The 22,883-nt window shown below is 41.7% G+C and overlaps 1 protein-coding gene across 2 annotated transcripts in view; it reads right to left on the reverse strand.

The window, feature by feature from the left end:
• trim33 (tripartite motif containing 33) overlaps positions 1–11,650 on the reverse strand; it is a 32,594-nt gene extending 20,944 nt beyond the window's left edge. For both annotated transcript variants that reach the window (XM_017716450.2, XM_017716449.2), the window contains exons 1-4: positions 10,871–11,650; positions 3,577–3,695; positions 3,239–3,386; positions 208–340 (exon numbers count right to left, since the gene is read on the reverse strand). In XM_017716450.2, coding sequence (XP_017571939.1) covers positions 208–340; positions 3,239–3,386; positions 3,577–3,695; positions 10,871–11,630 — 1,160 coding nt within the window. In that variant the 5' untranslated portion in view covers positions 11,631–11,650. The remainder of the gene's footprint in view (positions 1–207; positions 341–3,238; positions 3,387–3,576; positions 3,696–10,870) is intronic.
• Positions 11,651–22,883: the final 11,233 nt, after the last annotated feature.

A 22,883-nucleotide genomic window follows, 5' to 3' on the forward strand; every position in this document is an offset into this window, starting at 1 on the left:
ATCAGGGTCTCAAAAGCTAATAACAAAAGTATCAGCAATGAAATAATGTGAGAAAATTGCAGTAATACATAACTGGGAATCCTATAAAACAAGACAATGGCAATAATGTGTTGATTTAAACTCAGTATCTCACAGTACATCTGTGTATTAGTGCACACTGGTAAAGCAGCTAACAGACACTGAAAATAAAGAGCACAGCTGGCTGACCTGTGTTCTTTGTGCTCCAGCAGCTGGCAGTCTCTGCAGGTCAGTTTGTCACAGGTCTCACAGAAGAGTTTAAGTGCCTCCTGTTTGTGGATCGGACAGAACACGGTCCTCTGTCCTGATGAGCCCACAGACTCTGCAAACACCAAACACGCAGCTTAAGGAGGGCTCAGTTATACGACCCAAAACTACAGGTGGCACAACTTTTTCTTTTTAGATATCAACACTGACACCTTCAGTATCAGGCGACACCAGTCTGATCTCTCTTCGTTAGAAACCTACTACGCTTTAAAATGAGAGGTTTTTTACTGAAGCACTTCACTCAAGACGAGCCTCTCAAAAGTAGGCCATCATGCCGAAACTACTCAAAAACACTCCTGATCTCACAGGAAGGAGTACACAGCTAACATCACAAAGTGTGAGCGAACACTATTTCAGACCGATCTCCATCACTTTTAAGAACACACAGAGGTTACATGACACTGCAGGGCAGCGTGAGGACGTGACGCATCATAACAACTGACACAGACCTACATAAACACTTATTTCAACAGATTGGATTGATGTTGCACGATATAGGCGATTAAAGTTGACAAGCTGATCAGTGTTGCCAGATTGTGTTTTTTATTGCACATAGCCACTACAAAATAACTTACAAATATTTATCCATCAGTGAGGGTTTTATTACCTTATTATTTCAATAAAGTTTTGTTAAATCCTTGTTTAATGTGCTAATATCTTTACTTTAAGGGTAATCTTGTGTATTTTCATGATTCACAGTACATGGTGAGCCAGAAAGAGTTCAGTCTATAACTTATATAGCTTTACAAAAAAAAATCAAATCAGAAAAGAGGAAGATATTATGTAGATTACCATCATTACACTTTGATAAACATCACTGCTAATATGTGTGTCCTATACAAACTGAATCCTTGCCCTAACTTACTCATAACCTGCACACAGAAAACACAAAAACCTGACAGTTTCACATCATCGGCAGACATGGCAAGCAAAGCGCTTTAACAATAATTATGCATCTCTCTAACTAATTAGTGCTGTCTCAGCTGTGCTGAGCACAGCAACAGAATTGGGGCAAATATAATGCCATGCAAAATTAATGAGTTAAGAAACTCTGCCTAATCTAGGACATAATATCATTACACTCGTACACATCACTCAGCCCAAGGCCCAAAAAATAAAATAAATAAATGCTTTAAAAAAATAAAAATAAATAAATCACTTGCTCACCCTTTCATCCCTCTCTCGCGCCCAAAAAGCCATATGTTTTAACAGCTCCCCCTCTAGACCTGACCAAAGCTAGGAAGACTGTAGGCGAGTTAGCGGTAATGAAGCCAGCACGGGCCGAGCAACTGACTCACTCAAAACTGTTGCCATAGAAACTGCATGAGGATCCCCTGCCTGTAGAGCTGGGACCAGAACTACCGCAGATCGAGATGTGAGCCCCTCAACCGTTTATCAATTCATGTATTCCACCATAAAAATGCATGAACCAAAGGCATTATACATTTTATTTTAGCTCTCAGAAATCAGATCATCTCAGCTTTGATGTGGTTCTGGCAAAACATCCTACTGCACTGATACTGGCATAGCTGCTTAGCTACTGCCTGTAAACAAAACATGCACCTAAATCTGTAAACTTATGTTGGGAAAGTGATCCTGGGAAGAAGTCAGATTTCTGCAATACATACGGTCACATTTAAAAATACAAAAACAAATCTAAAAATAAATATACCTAGATAAGCCTTCTAAATGGAGGTAGCTGGGTTATCCATTTTAGCTGGGTATGACCTAGAATAATATTCCAATAAATTACATTTACGGCATTTTGCTGACGCTCTTGTCCAGAGCGACTTACAATTTGATCATTTTACACAGGTAGACCAAGGCAGTGTTAGGAGTCTTGCCCAAGGACTCTTATTGGTATAGTGTAGGGTGTTTGCCCTACTTATTGGAAACACATTGGGGGGAAAAATAAATAAATGTGGCCTGTGCAAAAGTTATGACATTTTTTTTTTCATATGCTTAGTAAAACACCACATCTGTTTGTCCTCTGTAAACAATCTGTTGATAGGTTCACTTAGAAAAATCAACAAACTGAAATTTGACAGGGGGAACTCAATTTTTCATACGACTGAATATAATAAACTGTGTACATTAATAACTGTGATTAAAAAGTTGTCTTTTTTGTGAACTTTACTATTAAACTTTTACAACACAAGCCTTAAGTGGTCAAATTGGTTGATTCGCCAACCCGCTTCCTGACTGTCGATACTTAGTAGTTCCCAACAGACGAAGGACACAGCTCAAGTAAACAAACATTCACCACGGCCCTGTTTTAGCAGAAAAAGCATAACCCAAGTGTGTTTCCTGCTTTCTGGAACTTTAACCTTACGGGAGAAAGAAAGAACCTACTAAGTCAATGGGGCTAGATTCATTTTGGGCCGTTTCTTTTGGTCCATTCTTCATGAAATTTACAAACAATGTAAAGAACAAGCATTTTCAAATTTCAAATCCAAAAACTGAAAAACAATCAAAATGGAAGTACGTTTCTTTCAGACAGCAGCGATATGTACGCTCCTCAACCCAGTTGATAAAAAGGCATGTAATTTACATTTTGTTTGCTGTGACAACTGTGGAAAATAATTGCTGTTGGCTTAAAGGCTTTTGATCAGCTTGATTACCTGATCAGTCAATTATGTAATAATCGAGACGTGTCTAAACGGAGGTAATTACCACGTGAGCATGTGGGGGGCGGGTGTAAAGAAAATATTTGGATAGCTAGGGATACACAATATGGACATTGCACTTAAAATGTATTCCACCATCCCATATATAAAAAACACCTAAGATTTACACCAGAACCTAAAAACAACTGTGGCTGGTCAAACTTTTCACAGCAGCCAAAACACTGGAGGTTCATCTGCCGGTCACACTTCTGCAACATCAGTATTGCATAGACCGGCAACGTGAAGGCAATTTAAAGAGCTGTGCATTGTGCAAGCCTAAAACTTACCCTGAGAGACCTCCTCTTTTTTACGTATTGTATGATCCTTGGTAAATTTGACCCTCTGATGTGCCTCAATGCAAGTCTTGCATAGCCATTCCCCACACTCCACACAGAAACCAACAGCGCTGGCATTATCTTCACAGCTGGTGCATACCTGTATTGTGACCGGGAAACCGACACATAAAGCAGTTAAAACAGACTCAGCAAACATCTTTTCAAGGGCTAAACTGGACCTACATATTCATGTCAATGTTTCTCTGTGATGCATGCAGAAGAGGCTGATGACATCCAGACATGTGAAATTAGACACTGCTGGCTCGGGACAGCCACAGACGTTCTCTCACCTGCATAGACTTCTCTGTCGAAGTGCTGGAGACTTCTGTTGTGTCCTTCACAAAGTAATTGTCTATCATGTCTGTCTGTTTGTACTCCTGGTAGCACACTGTACACCGCATGACATTCACTGGAATTGAGCAAGAGAAGAAAACAAGGAACAAGACCTAGTGAGAAACAGCATGTGTGAGACATGTGTGCAACAACGCTAACCTAAGGTCATTTCACTGAGCTACTCCAGCATCAAACATTTCCACAAGTCATCTACAGTTTACAAAAGGTTTGGCTCCTTTAACCGGTTTACAGTCATAACTGTGTGCAAAAGTAGGTGCTCTTGGTCAAATTAAACCTTTTTTAGATTTTTTTCAGTGAAAATAACTTCGCATTCTCTACAGGGAACACACGTCTGCACACTAATGCAGAATTACTGTTAGTTGCTGATTTAACATTAAAACAGGAAATGTAACCATAAATGTGTAAAAGTTACTATTTATTATTTTTACTTGAAAAATATATATATATATTTTTTAAAAGCATGTAATGTGACCCAGGGTGCTCAAACGTTTGCCTAGGACTGTATGTACCAGAGATTCTTCTCAGTCTTGCAGATCAGCGGTAAGTTATGTAAAACATGTAAAGGGATTTTCAGCTTTACGTTTTCCCTTTTGCCTAGAATCTCTTCAGGGAACATTTTGAAAGTGGAAACTACAAAAAAAAATCCATAACTGCAAACTAAGTTTAGACCTGAAGTTTAAGATTCAGCACAGCCTGAGAGACGCAAAAATTTAAATTAACACCTTCAATTTTAACCCTTAACCATTTAACACAGGACACATACTTACGATGTATACAAGTGACTACTGGGCCTCAATAACGCACTTGTCTAGTTTACCTCCCATTTATTTAAATTTCTATTTTATGTAAGACAATATCTCTGAACTGTTAAATGGACATATCTGGAAAGCCGTTGGATTTTAAGTGATCAGACATTTGCTTGGAAGTGTAATCAGATGTGGACACACCAGAAACCAGAAAGTCCCTCTCAGTTATTGTTCAACCCTGGCTAACTGAAGTCATAATATGCAAAGATTTTGCACACGAACCCAGGGAGATATTTCATGAAGTCGAGTTACTCCGTTTATTCAGATAGATTAAATGAAAAATACACAAAAAATACAGAGGATGTGAAACAAAAAATATGAATAATAACCAGCTAACTAAATAATACACAGCACAACAGCAGAACAGAGGGAACACAGGAAAACAATATTAATGATGATTAAAAACAAAAATCTCTAAAATAATGGAAACTGGAAATGTTGATATTAAATATCTCATCCAAAACGAGCTGTGAAAAAGAAGCGTGCCTGAGGCTCAGAGCTACACACTGGCTCTATATTACAGAGTCAGTTTATGTTTAATTTATAAATATAATCTGCTCTGATGAAAATGATCATGTGATTCATTAAGCTTGCCTGCAAATGGCCAAGTGGAATTTTCCTTTTGGGTGTACTCTGATCTACTGCACAGACATCAGATTAATGTATTCATAAACCTAATTCAATTTTACTTTAATCCGGTTTCCAAATCAGATGCTGACAGATAAGACTTCTTCCCCTCCCCCACGCACCCATTAATCACCCAGCCCCCTCCTGAACTCCTTGACATGCCATCAATTCACTTCCCTCATCTAACCGGCTGCAGCCAGAACTGGTTCAAGCCGGCTGGATCCTGTTTGCACTGGCTCCTACTGCATTCAGCCAGTTCCCCCTAAGCCCCAGCTGTACAAGTCGGCCAATGATTGGCTGGCGAGTGCAGCTGAAGTGAGCCACTGTAGAGAAGTGGTCTCTCTCTGCTCTCCGAGAGCAGGGCCACTGCAGCGGATTTACTCAGTCCCTTCATTAACTGGAGGCGCTGGGGTTTTGCCCAAAGCCACATCTGCTCCATTAAACACCTCATGCCATGTTATATAGTCCACTCCGGACGAATAATGACCATACCCGGGGTAAATGTTGATCTCATGATAATACGGTCAGTTAATCCCAATAAATCCTGTTCCAAAAACAGTCTGAAAATTCCCGAGGATTTTACAATGAATGCCTTAAAATAGACAGAAATTGAAAAACAAAATCACTAAAATGTCAATTATTATTTTCGGGAATAAATTGAATGTTTATATTATACAACACAAAATCCTGAATAAACCACAGAGCTTGCTCAAACACAGACTTACAGTCATATTGAACAGTAATATTTCAGCCTTGTCCCAAACTACTATTTGAAATCTGCGGTCCAGACAGGAAAAAGAATATAATTTTTACAATGACACTTTTCTGAGGTTTGATCAATTGGAAAAGACAAAAAAGAGCCTGTGCTTTATTTAAAAATAACAGCCCACCAACAAACTACACAAGCCCAATTATGTTCTCTTTATAATGAAACATGCGGTTGGTCAGTGGTTTTTAAAATACCAACAATAGCCACACAATATCATGACATAACATGGTAATTTATCAGAATATCCTGTGAAAACATCACACCGACCACCCCGACTTCATTCAAGCTTATGTTCTATCACCAGTTACTCTTGCCAATTCGACAGCCGCCTCAATGTGACCTTTGCACTAATATAACACTAAAGTGGTTCTCAAATCAGATCTCATGGCCCCCTAGACAGGCCACATTTTTGCTCTTTCCCAGCTCACAACAAACAGGCATGGGACAAAAACATGTGGACCATCTGGGGGGCCCTTGAGGACTAGTTTGAAAATTGCTGCTCTATAGCAAAGTCCAATGTATAACCTACCACATGTAAACACACTGTCAAACAAACTGTCATTTTCAAATTATAAACTTGGAAATAACAGCCTAGAGTGTGAATTCAAAAACCGAGATGTTTACCGGGATCAAGAGATCAAAAGCTGTACTCTTTCACTGTTTTACTGGAAATGTCTTGAAGACAAAACAAATGACCATTAGGATTTAAATGTTAATAATGAGGCCACAGGCCAACAAAAACAACATGTGAAAGCACATATGAGTAAACAGGCCTCAAACAAAGAGGAGAGAGGCCCAGACAGCTTAACACAGAACTAAGACACATGCGGGGAAAACATGCACAGCGCAATACGCATCAGACTAAACGCGCATGGCATTAAATTAATCACTGGAGATTGGACTTCATGTATGCAGCGTCAAAATCAATCAATCCAACCAATAGCTTAAATGGCTCTGGCCTACTTATCTAGCCTTACTGGTGCTTACTTCAATGGTAGGCTTGTTTTGGGACATTCGAGATGAACGCACCTCACTTGGAGAATTACAGCTAAGCTTAATGAGGAGGAGAACAATGTGGGGTCCCAAAAACTCTTTACTATTATATAAAATTTGACCTTTTTTTGCATTATCAAAGGGCTTATTGTTCCATAATGAAAATAAATACTGACAGGCGAAACTCTCAGCATTAACGTTTAATAGAATTAATACGTGAAACTAAAATGAATAAAGCGCTTTTTAGAACATCAAACAAAAGTGCAGTCCAGGTTTAAACAGCTTCTAATACATATGCTTTGAAGTGCTCTAACAAAAGGGTGGAGTTGAGGTGAGGATGGCAAAAATATAACATTGTAATACTTCCAAAACATTTTCAAATGTGGCACCACGTTTTAAAAATACTATTAAACACTTTGAGAAGGACACTGCTCATTTAACATTTTGCACATTTAATTTAAACAAAATGAATCGCACTTTCTTTGCAATTAAAGCTGGTGAGTATTTAACAGTACTCACATTAAAGATGGTCAGTATTGCAGTTTGCGCAAGGCCTATTTTTCCATCGGAGAGACATCTCTATCAAAATGCACAACAATCTTATACTTAAGCCCATTTTCCCAGACTAAGATCCAGCCTAAACAAAGGCAAAATGGATTTTTTTAAATGGGAAAACACCACAGACATTGAAGTCCAGTCTGGGCTTATTCCACATACGCAAAACCATCTGAGTGTCTCTCAGTGAGTGACTGAACAGCGTTTTGCGTGTCTACTAAAGTGCCTCTCACTGTCAACCGAGCTCAGGGAAATTTAATTTAAGGCACAGCTAGTTCTGTCTCACAGAATAGCTGTCCACCTGATTCATAATAGTCGTTGGGGGCACCGCTGAGCCCTAAACTAAGCTGACAAGGCTGAATTTTCAGCTTTGTTGACAGCTTTGATATGCGGACTGGTTGCTGCTTTAACGTGTTGTTTGCTAACCCAGACTCTGCCCAATAACACAAATCACAAAGTCATTCTTGCGTGCCTATTGAGTAGATGATGCACAAACAATACACAAGGATATACAAGGATATCACTCTCTAACCAACAAAATGCTTCAAGAAGATACGAGAAGTAACAGTCGGTGGAATAAGGCGCAATCCCATGTGATTCTGCACTTAAAGGTAAATCACATTTTTATCTCTCAATTCTTTTGAATCCTCTGTGATTCTAAGAAAAGGGAAACTACAGGGCCCTCAATATATGCATGAACACAATAGGGCACATATTGAACTTCAGTCCAAAACAAAAGTATGAAATTCTAGCATGTTTATAGCTCTCTCAAACCCACTCGGTTATCTCAGCTATCTATGAGCTAAACCAGGGCTGTCTAAAGTGTGGCCCTCTGGAGAAAGTTTGGCCCATAAGGACTTTTGATTTGGCCTACAAGAAAGTTATGCTAACCCCAGGCCCTCATCCTGTGAGAGAAAAAAACTTCTGATACAAAGAACTTAAAATTCTTCCTTGTAAAACTGTATTTTATAAGTATTCTGACAATAAATATACCATAATGTCATTAAGCACATTCTTAAAGTTCAATTTAACATCTGCACACCTTTTTTATTTGTATTCTGTTTTGTCCTTTTGGCCCTTGGTCCACCATAAACACTGCGTTCTGGCCCCCCCGATTTCAGCTCATTGATGAAAACGGCTTGCATCCCAAGTTTCACTGAGATATGTTGAATGCAATTTATTTTTACGCAGACATATGGTCAATTTCCTTTCAAAAGTTTTTGCTTTTACAGTCTCGACCTTCTGATATGGCCTGGCTCATCATCTCAACATCAGTCCAATGCCACTAAAGACTGCTGCATGGTCACTGATCTTGTGTTACATCCTTCTTATCTTGCCTTGACCACTGCCAAGACCAGCACTCAGCATCTGACATGACTGAGATTAACAGCAGCATGCTAATCTCTGTTAAGAAATGTCCTTTTCAGTGCACACACTGACCAGATGTTCACAAGATAACAAAAAACATTATCTCAGGGTAAGCTAGAATGATCAGAACTTGTGCCAGCAGGTAAACTGTGACGTGAAAACAGAAGGTTTGACGTAGAACTGCTCATCGCTAACAGAACAGAGCTGTATGTAGTTTGGTTTTGTTTGTGACCACAAGTGACTTGGAGCCGTTACACTGCAGCTTGTACACATATAACATCTTATGAAACGTGAATAACAAGCAGACCGTATCTAATCTCATTATTAAAAATAAACGGCAAAAAACAGTGCAGAATAAAGCTGACATAGATGTTTGTGTTGTAAACCGTGACTTCAAATGAAAAACAGCCATCTAGAACAGATTACAAGACTAGCTCGCTCAGTTCATTGACCTATGATGGTGCAGCAATTAATAGCGCTGAAATGAATGGAACTTGTTGAAACCTAGACTGCGACATGTGCAATTAATTAGAAATGGGTTGGCTCAGTCTCTGCTCAGTGTCCAATGTGAGAATGGACATTTATTAAGGCAATACATGGATCCAGAGGGGCAAAAGAAATAAGCCAAGGTGGGATGCTGTTTATTGGCAGGCTAATGCTGACTGGTATCTCATATGCTTCAGTCAGCCATTACATCAAGCACTAGCACTGGACAATATTGATAACATCGAGTATCACAAGGTGAGTAAAGCTAATCATTCAAAGCGTTCAGAAGTGAAACGGATAAACGTTGAGACACTTGGTGAATATGACTCATTTACACTGGTGGTGATGGGAACCAGGGGCCGTGAAGGCTACGTCTCTCAAATGTCTCTCAAATGGGTTATCAAACAATGTCTCAGACGTCAGACAACGCCTTCATAACCACTTCATATAATAACATCGGGAGGGAGTTTCTAGACGCATTTAATGTTTCAGACAACTGGTTACCTTCAACCCTGCTGTCAAAATTCTGGCTCCAAGTTTCTACAGAGCAGTGCATTTGACATCAAACCAATGTGAAGGACTTTGTTACCTTAATGATCTTATTAGGCAGGCATTTTATGAAAAAGGTTGGAAGTACGCTTCATGTGTCGGGCACTGGACGCCGTGTGTGAAGCACACGAAACATAATTAAGACCTAAAACTGAAGCGTCTCACAACTGGGATGATGCTATTTCAAGGATTTTGTATTTTGTGTATAAATGTTCATTACCTACTGGAAACAGTAAAGCAATATCACAGCATATCAGTCCAGAACCACAAATAGGGCCTGCTTTTGTTGTCAATCAAGGTCAACTGAGTTAATGAACAAACTGCCTAAACGGCATAAAATTAAACGATTTACATGCAGCTCTAATAACTTCTAATTGCACTGCACCATTTTCTGACATTGCTGTGCCCAAATATGCAGTTAGATGTTCAACTTAGAAGATCTGCCACCTGTGAACCTAAACGTGACATGCGTGTTGACACTAACACTGTATAACAGACATGGCGAGGCTTAATCCATGTACCCAATCCGTTTTCTCTCAAATGGAGTCCCCACAGTGGAGCCCCTGTTTGTTTACCCATCTCCCACATCCTAAAGAGAGCACTGGTTTCCTTTTACAGGAGAACACTGGGACGGTCTGTTCATCCAGAGAAAGAGATGGAGACACAGGGCAGTTCACATGCCTACATTGGATGGATCACTAACTACATTAGCCACATTAAATATGCCACAATAACAACGAGAACAATTAAAAAACATCTACCTGACCAGCGACATGGCTAGCAAATGTGAATTTATATAAATATTTCTCACTGGAGCCTCAGAAATGGCCACATCAATATTTAAGCAAGACTGAAGTCTGGAGATCTTGTGTAGAGCCTTACTAACAGTTACAGAACAGCAGCAGCCGATACAGACAAAACCTGTCAGAGAGAAACAGGGAGAAGATGTTATCTGAGGCTTTGTTCCTTAAGGAAGCCCGAGCCTGCGGCTGGTTCCCTGAAACACAGAGACTTAGCCAACACAGTTTTACACGAGCTGGAACCAGCGGCCGGTTCTCGATCTTTCTATCCACTCACCGATGTGCGTGTCCTGGCCGTGGGGGCCCGGGACTCCCACGCTGATCTGTCTCTCCGGCTGAGGGATGCATTTTAGGCAAAACGAGTGCAGGCAGGGTAAGAGTTTGGGCTCACAGTCGCGGTTCTGCAGGCTCTGTTTACACACGGCGCACGTATCCAGCAGATTTATTGGTGTGGCTGGCGCAGGAGGAGCGGCGGGCGAGGGCTCTGCTGGGGGAGCCGGGGAAGAGCCTGCGGCTGCGGTTGCAGCTGGGCCCGGGGCCGTGGCCGGGGCCGGGGCCGGGGACGGGCCCGGAGCCGGAGCCGGAGCCGTGGCAGTGGCCGTGGCCGTGGCCGTGGCAGCGCCTTCACCAGCGGTCCCCGACGTCTCTGCAGCCTCTACGCTCCTGTTCCCGTCGCCGTCCGGGCTGCTACGGCTGGTGTTTACTTCTCCTTCTCCTCCTCCGCCTCCTTCTCCCTCTCCCTCTCCTCCTCCAGCGGTATCGCTGCTTTCCCCTCCGCCGCCGCCGCCGTCGTCGTCAGCGGGTGTCGACACTCGCGAAACATTTTCTCCGCACTGTCCGTCGCCTACGTCCTTCGGGGCGGCTTCTGTAACCCTAGCCGATTCTGTGGGCTCACCGGTGGTGTCTCCGTTTACCGTGGCAGCTGGTTCTGACTCCATGCTAGCCGAGCTATCCGTCTCCGCTTGGCCTTTGTTGTCCGCCATCTTTCCTCCTCTTTGAACCGCCTGACGTCCAACACGGCGGAGGTTCGACGTCATCACGCTGCAGTGGAGCGCGTCACCGTCGTTCGTGATTAATCCGAAAAAGATGTCATTTCTTTAGACTCAGAGCTCCGCACGTCTACGAAACGGCGCCCCAGGACGAGGAAACACCAGTACAGAAAGCGAGTCATCCCAATCTAAAGTCGGTGTGCTTAACTCTAATTAGTCAAAAAGAAAGAAATTCCAGCCGGCTAACGGTTAAACTTTCGGTTAGTAAAAAGTCCCACGCTGTTTTATTCATTACTGCATTATCGGGCTCTCGACTTTTCCCCTTAACGGTGTTGCCGTCGCCATATTAAGGGCGGTTCCATTACCGTATCAGGTCAAGTAAAGTTCGTTAGATAAACCATTGGAGCGCCGAGGCGGCGGGTCTGTCTCAAACCGACCCCTCGTTCCCTTAACCGACCCCTCGTTCCCATAACCGACCCCTCGTTCCTATAACCGACCCCTCGTTCCCTTAACCGACCCCTCGTTCCCTTAACCGACCCCTCTTTCCCTTAACCGGCCCCTCGTTCCCTTAACCGACCCCTCGTTCCCTTAACCGACCCCTCGTTCCCTTAACCGACTCCCCATTCCCTTAACCGACCCCTCGTTCCCTTAACCGACCCCTCGTTCCCTTAACCGACCCCTCGTTCCCTTAACCGACTCCCCATTCCCTTAACCGACCCCTCGTTCCCTTAACCGACCCCTCGTTCCCTTAACCGACCCCTCGTTCCCTTAACCGACCCCTCGTTCCCTTAACCGACTCCCCATTCCCTTAACCGACTCCCCATTCCCTTAACCGACCCCTCGATCCCTTAACCGACCCCTCGTTCCCTTAACCGACCCCTCGTTCCCTTAACCGACTCCCCATTCCCTTAACCGACTCCCCATTCCCTTAACCGACTCCTCGATCCCTTAACCGACCCCTCGTTCCCTTAACCGACCCCTCGTTCCCTTAACCGACTCCCCGTTCCCTTAACCGACCCCTCGTTCCCTTTGCTTGAACTTCATGTGGAATGAGTTGAGAGCCGCCCGCCATGTTGAAGACCGACGCTAGCTCTTTCTACTTTCCTTTGGAGGAAAATATCTCGGAAAGTCTTTTTTTGTGCTTCCACTCAAGAAGATACACATTTTATTGCAAATGTATTATTATTTTTGGGAAAATTCTATATACACAAATGTTCTCAAAAAGAACCCCCCTATGCTTCTTTAAAAAAAACAATGAAATGTATTTACACCAAATCATTCCACATAGCAATGAATACTCTTGTACACTATTAAAATATCTGTTGTAATTCCTTTGCCCTCAGGTATCACAATGCAGTGTTCAGTAAGGCAATGCCAGAGAAGACCTAGCCAGCCAGCCTGCCCTGCTGAGAAAAACAGTTTAGACCAAACAGGTCTGAACTGGTTTGGTGGTCTAGTGTTGGTTAATCTGGTCACCCAGCATGATCATGGCATATAAAACACAACATATGGGTCATTTCAGCATTAGTGGGCATTTACATACATACATAAAAAGCTATTGGGCCTTAGCGTGTTGTTGTACTCAAATAAATATCAGTTTTTATACACTTTCTTGTGTTGATGTTTCAACCCCGTTTCAGACATATATTGTAATTAGTGGGTAAAAAAACCTTTATATGTCACCAAGTAAAAATAACAAATGCATATGCAATAAATAAATAAATGAGTGATGACATTTTTAGTATATACATATCTGTGCAATCAAAATATTTTCTGGCCCGAAGACCTTTTGCAGTTATGAAACTATAAAGCAGCATCAAAAACATCAGGATAAAAATTGTACTGTGTACACGTTTCATTTGTTACTTGTATTTCACATGCAAATCACATGTAATCCCTAATTAAACCATTTAAAGTTTTTTTATTCAACACGGATGAAACATTTTATTAATTGACTTAATCAATTTCTATTGATTTATAAACATTCAGACTTGTGAGGAATTTTGTAAAAAGCAGTGAAAACTTTAGGCCATTTAAAAACGTGTTAATCCATCAAAAACATTCAGCGTTTCGTAAATTGTAACAAAATGACAAACTACATGGTGGTGAGAAATGAAAGGAAAAAATATGGTGAAGTGTCTTAGTGAGGTGATTTGTTATCATAAGCTGCCAGAGCGTCTTCAACGCACCTCAGCTATAGAATCTGCAGGTCTCTGGAACTTTACCAGAGGAAAGTAACACCAGCACCCTACCATTCAAATCTGTATAAAATAACAGAAAAGCCTGAAATCTCTCACTTAATTAAGAATTTGCAACCCCATTTCCAAAAAAGATGGGACGCTGTGCAGACTGTAAATAAAAATAGGATACAATGATGTGCAAATCATGTAAACCATATTTTTAAAGTAAAATACTACAAAGACAGCATATCAAATGTTGAAATTGAGAAATGTTATTGTCTTTTGGAAAATATATGCCCATTTTGAATTTGATGCCAACAAGATTTGTTCTCTTTTGTACTCTTTTCAATGAAATATAGGGATTTAATGATTTGCACATCATTGCATTTTGTTTTTATTTACATTTTTCAAAGCGTCCCAACTTTTTAGGAAACAGCGTTATATTTGTGAATTTATTTTATGATATTAATGTGATTAAACGTACAAAAGTATTTGCCTTCAAATGTACTTAAGTATTGAAAGTAAAAGTGCTAAAATACTATCCATCCATCCATCCATCCTCAATCACTTATCCAGGTCCGGGTCCCAGGGGCAGTAGCCTAAGCAAAGAGGCCTAGGCCTCCCTCTCCCCTGCCACCTCCTCCAGCTCTTCCGGAGGGATACCGAGGCGTTTCCTAGACAATCGAGAGATATAATCCCTCCAATGTGTCGTGGGTCTTCCCCGGGGTCTCCTCCCCTTTGGACATGTCTGGAACACCTCCCAGAGGCCATCTTTACCAGATGCCCGAACCACCTCAACTAGCTTCTCTGAACGTGGAGGAGCAGTGGCTCTACTCCGAGCCTCTCCCGAATCACCAGTCTTCTCACCCTATCTCTAAGGGAGAGCCCGGCGACCCTGCAGAGAAAGCTCATTTCGGCCGCTTGTATCTGCAAGCTCGTTCTTTCGGTCACTACCCAAAGCTTGTGACCACAGGTGAGAGCCGGAATGTAAATTGACAGGTAAATTGACAGCTTCGCCTTCTGGCTCAGCTCTCTCTTCACCATGACAGACTGGTATAGGGTCCGCATTACTGCAGACGCCACACCAATCTGCCTGTCAACCTCTTGCTCCATCCTTCCTTCACTCGTGAACAAAATCCCAAGATATTTAAATTCCACCACTTGGGTCAAGAATTCACTCCCAACCTGGACAGGGCATTCCACCCTTTTCCGACTGAGGGCCATGGTCTCAGATTTAGAGGTGCCAATGTTCATCCTAGCCGCTTCACACTCGGCTGCAAACTGGTCCAGAGAGAGCTGGAGGTCCTGGCCTGATGACGCCAACAGGACCACATCATCCGCAAAAAGCAGACATGAAATCCTGAGGCCACCATACTGGACACCCTCTGTCGCTTGGCTGTTCCGAGAAATTCTGTCCATAAAAGTTATGAACAGAATCGGTGACAACGGACAGCCCTGGCGGAGTCCAACCCTGACTGGAAACCAATCCAACTTACTGCCAGCTATACAAACCAAGCTCCTGCTCTGCTTGTACAGGGACTGAATGGCCCGTAACAACAAGCCCCTCACCCTGTACTCCCGGAGCACTCCCCACAGGATCCCCCGAGGGACACGGTTGAATGCCTTCTCCAACTCCACAAAACATTTGGACTGGTTGGCCAAACTCCCACACACCCTCCAGGAACCTGGTGAGGATAAAAAGCTGGTCCAGTGTTCCACCACCTGGGCGAAACCCACATTGTCCCTCTTGTAGCTGAGATTCAACTGTCGGTCAGACTCTCTTCTCCAGTACCCCTGCCTAGACTTTACCGTTTAGGCTGAGAAGTGTGATCCCCCTATAGTTGGAACACACCCTCCGGTCCACTTTCGTGGTCCCATGTAGCTCTTTCGGGCTGAGCCTGGCTGGGACCCATGGGTAAAGCCCAGGCCTCCAGGCGCTCGCAGAGGAGCCCCTCCCCCACTAAAATACTAATGTCCTAGTACCATTTTAATAAGAAGGCTTGCTTTATCAACTAGGTGAGAATACTCCAGTGTCACTCTTTTAACACCAATATTTTAATATGCTGCTGTCTATTAAAATTATCATATTGCATCTGTAGGTCTCTATTCATAAACATAAACTAGCCAAAACTAATTTACTATAAAATAAAATGTGTTTGTATAAATTCAGAAAAAAGACACATCAGTCACGACTGCACATGTGTACATATTGTGGTCTATTTACACAAAGTTAGGTTAGTTCATCATTTATTTACATTTACATTTACAGCATTTAGCAGACACTCTTATCCAGAGCGACTTACAAGAAGTGCTTTGTCTTTCTAGAGAAAGTATCTTTGCTAGTTACCAATAGATTAGAGAGAAAGACAGTCCTGAGCTCAGATACTGCTAGAAACAAAAGCCACTGTGCAATACAATACAATACAATACAATACACTACAATACAATACACTATACTACACTACACTACACTACAATACACTACACTACACTACACTACACTACAATACACTACACTACACTACACTACACTACACTACAATACAATACACTACAATACAATACACTACACTACAGTACAATACACTACAATACACTACACTACACTACAATACACCTTACTACACTACACTACAACACAATACACTACAATTCAATACACTACACTACAATACAATACAGTAAACTACAATACACCGTGCAATGCAATAAAATACAATATATGACAATCAATACTTCAGTGCTCATTTAAGTGCTGTGTAAAGAGACGTGTGTTCAGTCTACGTTTGAAGACAGCAAGAGACTCTACTGTTCGGACAGTCAGTGGGACTTCATTCCACCACCTGGGTGCCAGTACAGAGAACATTCTCGACACTTGTCTTCCGTGCTCCTTGAAGGATGGCGGGTCAAGCCGAGCTGTACTCGAAGCTCGAAGGGCTCATGGTACAGTTCGAGATTTCACCATTGCCATCAAGGGCTGGTCCATTTTTGGCTTTGTAGGCAAGCATTAGGGTTTTAAATCTGATGCGTGCAGCTACAGGAAGCCAGTGAAGGGAGCACAGCAGTGGGGTGACGTGGCTGAACTTGGAGACGAGTCGTGCTGCCGCAATCTGGATGAGTTACAGAGGTTTGATGGTCTGCATGGGAAGACCAGCCAAGAGTGAGTTGCAGTAGTCAAGCCTTGAGATAACAAGAGACTGCACTAACACCTGGGCGGCCTCTCAGGTGAGGAAGGGTCGGATCCTACAGATGTTGTACAGGGGAAATCTGCATGACCGAGTTAGGTTTACATTTATGGCATTTGGCTGACGCTCTTATCCTAGAGCGACTTACAATTTGATCATTTTTTACACAGGTAGGCCAAGGTGGTGTTAGGAGTCTTGCCCAAGGACTCTTATTGGTATAGTGTAGGGTGTTTGCCCAGGCGGGGATTGAACCCCAGTCTACAGTGTAGAAGGCAGAGGTGTTAACCACTACACTATCCCAGGTTCATGATGTGAGTCGAGAACGACAACTGGCCATCCAGAGTCACACCAAGATTTCTTGCCAGACAGACATGGCGAGATGTGACTGGAAACCTGTGTGTCAGAGGGTGAGAAAGAAAGCATTAGTTGAGTGTCATCAGCATAACAGTGATAAGAGAAGCCATGAGAAGATATTACATCACCCGTTGGACATACCGACCCAGTGCAAGCACATGGTTCAACGTCAGTGCATGTGTTTAATAGACTTTCCCAAAATTTTACGCTGCTGCACTGACGTTGAACCCTGTGCTTGCACTGGGTCGGTATGCCCAGCTTTGCATTTCTTTCATTTTGACATGTTATGTTTTTATACACACATAAACCAAAAGGAACGGCCGATTTCTCATAATGTAGTGGAGGAAAAAGAAAGATATTTGACTTTGAAATGTAGTGGAGTGAAAGTAAAAAGTCACCCAAAATGGAAAAACTTCAGTAAAATACAGATACATGAAAAAACTACTTAAGTACAGTAAAGAGTTACATTTACTTAGTTACTGTCCACCACTGATAGGGACAGAGAATGTCCTCAAACCTGAAATGACCACTGTGCTGGTTTCGGTAATGACCAGTATGCATTATTTCCCAGCCAGCTTGGTTTCTCAGTAAAGAAAGAATCTGTCCTGTATGAACCCCCAATTTCATTTTAAGCCAGCGTGCATATACATGGTGTTCTCCACACAGCATTTCAGAAATGAACACTGTTTGATTGACCTTCATTTTGGAGGTATAACCGGACTAATTGGGCAGTTCTTATGTGCATCACTAGCGATTGTATTAGGCGAGTAGAGTAGTGCAGAAATTGATATAGACTCTTATTAGTGATACTGTAGCTATAAAATATACAAGTGACAAGAAGATTTTGTATTGTCATGAATAAACATATAGACGAATAGACCAGTGCTCAGGCCAATAACACACTAAAGCAACCGTGTCAGCATTAAAGAGCATATACCAGTCATTTCATAGATTTTTACAATTTATTAGATGATATTAACAAGTCCCAGAAACACATGGCACTGGAGTGTATATTACATAAACATATGAGACACATATATTAATTAATACATGTAATATATATTAATACGTATTAATAATGTATATATTCTGCTAGTGCTTTAATGGGAGTTTTATTTTATGTTAGCACTAAGCTCATGGCACTAAGCACACTGTGTTTAATATTCCTTGTGCAGTTTCTCGTTCCAATATGGACATTCCAAACATGGAAGGCATTCAGACAACATATCCCTTACTTTGTATGTGCCCCTTCACCCCAGCCCATGTATAAGCTCATTCTCAGCCTAAAGCTCTGAGGAGCCAGTTAGCTGTCTGTCTCTGTGTGTAGGCCCTCTGGTCACTGAGCTGTTAACCACTGTCTGGCTGCATATCTGCATTATAAAATATGCCAGCAGTATGAGGTTCTGTCTGTTGCCACAATCCAGCAGACGTGACAGGGGTAACATCCACAGAGGGTGTAATTTGTTTTATATCTTTTGTCTGAGGCAGCCACCTTTATCTGCTGTCACATGACTTACAATCATAAAATAATGCTGCATTTGACTTAACTGGGAAGTGGAAGCTTGGAGCTCGGACTTTCGTCCACACGTTTGACCTACAAATGCGGACACCTACGTTGTTAGCAAGCAGCTAGGCAGCTAGACATTAATGATAATGAGTGATAACTTTCATGCTTATCACGTCTTTGTGATGTCAGTGAACTTTATGGTTGATTTAGTCACTAATGTGTCTGTATGTTGACTGAAATAAAGGAAATCTCATTTAAATTGAGAGAAGTGGTACTTTATTGCAATTGAGTGAACACCTTCCCGACTTTTCCAATAAGAATTCCCAGTTGAGTTGGCATTTTTATTTGATTTTTGTCAGAAATTCGGACAAGCCTTAGTCAAACAACCACAAAAGTAACTGGAAATTTAGACATTTTCTAGGCTAAACGCTGAAATGATTCTAGTGCACTGAATGTTTGTCCACTAATGTGTCCCAAACTGAACTTATGTAGGGAACTAATATTGGGATCTAATGTATCTCAGAATACACTGAAAGTTAAACCAACCAAATACAAAAAAATGATAAAAAAGAAAGAGAAACCACCACCAAACAGCCAACCCCTCCAAAATTTGTAAATACATTTAACTAATCACTAATAGTCCTTCTTTAACATTTATTTAAGGCACTTTCAAAATCTTTAAGTTAATTTTAATATATCACTGTTGTCGGAACAAAACCGCGTAACCCCATTTTTGATGTTTTTCAGTTTTTGACATATTTTGAAAACATCTGTTGTTTTTCACATCATGTATAAACTTCATGATGAATGGATTAAAGGAAACGGCCCAAAATCATTTGGAAAAAAATCTGGTTCCATTGACTTACATTAAAAGTAAAGTAGGTTTTTTCCTTCTCCTGTAAATATACTGTTTTAGAGGTATGAGGTTTTGTTCCCACAACAGCGATATAGTCCTGTTATCAGCTGTTCATTCACTATTTAGCAGTCAGCTCACTACTCTTCTGTAGAATTTGAGCGAGTGGTTTGTGTACATTTAACATCAGAGGTTTTCTGGAAGAGCTGAGTGTTCCAGTCTTCCAGTAAACCCAGTTCATTTTATGACCTCATCAGTTCGCCCACTTTCATTCCATAGTAATGTACTAGATGTGGATCTAGGGGTCAATTTGAGACACACCCAGAAAAAACTGTAGACTTTGGGTGGTTTTCATAATTTTCGTTTAAGCCTGCTCAGTTTCTCTCTTTGACACCTTCCAGCCTGTGACTCGGACATAAGTCTGCCATCTTTAAGGTCGTTTCGATTCTTTAAACATGCTTGAAGGCAGGTTATAATAACATTTACGTTCAAATGAGAGGACTTTTGGGGTTTTATGCAGTCAGAAGTCTTGGAGGTGGCCTGGCTTCCAAGTGAGAGGGTTTAGGCCCTCCAGGCTTCCCTGTAGCTACACCCCCACGTTGGATGATCACACTTACTGGAATGGATGATGAGAGTTAAGTAAGTTGTTGTTGTGCTTGAATTTCAGTAAAACATGTCTATGTGAAATGTCAATAGGGCATAAGTATTTATTATCTGCAGATACTTTACACCCTATGATATAAGAAGGATAGCCTGAAAAACTCAAGACTTTCACCAATAAAATTGTTCAAATAAGATAAGATAAGATAAGATAAGATAAGATAAGATGAGATAAGATAGGGCTTTATTGTCATTCACACATGTGGTACATGAGGTGGAACGAAACATTGTACTCACGGTCCAGTTAACTCCCAAAGTGACAAACAATAAACAATAAATAGAAGGTGCATAAAGGGCAGGACAGATAACAGCAGCATGGACTACAGCAGTATGAGTATGAGGTAGAAGGTGTACATCTTAATACTGGTAATGTATAAAGTGATATGTGTAGGGATGATATAGTGGTGGCACTGATTCAGTACAGCAGCAATAAATAAGTGAACATGAAGTGCCATTGCAGTGATTGTTCAGTTGGAATTTGAGAGTCTTACAGCTTCAGGGAAGAAGCTTAATGCTCCGCAGCCTCCTACCTGAGGGGAGCTGAACAAAAAGTGTGTGCGCTGGATGGGTGGGGTCCTTCATGATGCCAGTTGCCCTTTTTCTGCATCTAGAGGTGTAAAGGTCCATGGTGGTGGGAAGGCTGACCCCAACAGTCCTCTGTGCAGCCTTCACCACCCTCTGCAGAGCTTTCCTCTGCCACAGAGCAGCTTCCGTGCCACACAGTGATGCTGGAGCACAGAACGCTCTCCACCACACATCTGTAGAATGAGGTGAGGACTGAGCTCCCAAGTCCAGCACGCCTCAGCCTTCTGAGGAAGTAGAGGCGCTGATGTGCCTTCCTGATCAGGCTGGAGGTTTTATTAATCCAGGTGAGATTGTTACTTAGGTGTACACCCAAGTACCTATAACTGAAGACCACTTCCACTGCAGAACCTCCGATGTGTAGGGGGAGGGGAGGGATGGTGATGCTCCTTCTGAAATCCACAATCATCTCCTTTGTCTTCTTCACGTTGATGCAGAGATTGTTCTCACTACACCAACTTTCCAGGTGTTCCACCTCCTGCCTATAACCAGACTCATCACTATTTGTGATGCATCCAACCACTGCCTGGATGAACTGCTGAACAGTCATATGTAAGCAATGTAAGCAGGAGGGGGCTCAGCACACAGCCCTGAGGGGAACCAGTGCTGAGGATGATGGTGGAGGAGGAGATGTTGTGGACCCAGGAGAATATTTTCCTCTGCCAGCAATTCCAGCTCCTGAATGTTAAATATTTTAACATTAGGTTTAATTTTGTTTTTCCTCCATGTTGATGTCCTCCGGCATTGAGCAGATGTAGAAAAATAACCAGTTAACACAAATAAAGACAATAAAACAATTTTTGTTTTTTGTGAAAAAATACTGAAACTTCTTTAGGAACATATTTAAGAAATTCTTAAAAATTTTGAGATTTGCATTTAAGAACATTGAGCCTCATTCATCAGTGCCTTAACTTGGTTGGAAGGTTAGAGCTGGGAAATACGTCCACGCGTTTGACCTACAAACACAGACACCTACGCTGCTAGGAACCGATGTTTATGATGTCTTTACCTTCTTGAAACAATGAACTTATCGATTATAGATTTAACCAACTACTGTGTCTGTATGTTGACTGAAGTAAAGCAAATCTCAATTAAATTGAGGGAAGAGGTGCTTCATCGCCGTTGACTGAGTGAGGAGCCGTTGAACTGGAGTTAACACCATTCTGACTTTCTAAGGAAGAATTCCCAGTTGGGCGGGCATTTTCGTTTGTTTCCTTCTTCTTGGACATCAGAAATTCTGAAATTGCCAAGTTTTGTCATGAATGCGTTCTTGAGAAAGATCCTAATAAAAACTTGGAGAAGATTCCTGACGTGTTTATAAACCACAGATTTGTCTGTGCCTTTGTGCTCTTGGGTGTGCTTAGATTCTGTTCTTACCTAAGATTCAAGATTCAAGATTCAAGAGTTTTATTGTCCTGTGCACAGCAGAACAGGCAGTTACACTGTACAATGAAATTCTTACTTTGCTGTTCCTCCATTCACCAAATATAATCTTAAGAGAATAAAAAAAAAGAAAATATAAGAACAACTCTAAAAACAGTAGTAAAAAGTAAAAATGTACAGTATGTGAAAAGTTGAAATAAAATAAAATAATAAAAGTTACATGTGTGTATGTGCAAATATGTAGAGCAGCTGTTCATAAAGTGCATCAAGTAACCGTAAACAGTAAACAGTATTGTTCTGTGCAGTAATAGAACACAATAGAAAACAGTGTTGTTCTAACAGCAGCAGTACAGTGTAGTTAAGGTGCAGTTATTGAGTGCAAGGTTAAACCAGTTCAGATTGGGAGGGGGGAAGAGGTAGCAAGTGAGGTGTTCACCAGCCTGATGGCCTGTGAATAGAAACTGTTGGTCAGTCTTCTAGTCCTGGACAACACACTCCTGTAACGTCTGCCTGGAGGTAGGAGTGTGAAGAGTCTGTGCTGGGGGTGTGCAAGAAAACCCCAAATAAGAAAACACTGGTGAATGTCGGAATCTTTGT

Source organism: Pygocentrus nattereri, chromosome 28, assembly GCF_015220715.1.
Source record: "Pygocentrus nattereri isolate fPygNat1 chromosome 28, fPygNat1.pri, whole genome shotgun sequence".
Classification (NCBI taxonomy): domain Eukaryota; kingdom Metazoa; phylum Chordata; class Actinopteri; order Characiformes; family Serrasalmidae; genus Pygocentrus; species Pygocentrus nattereri.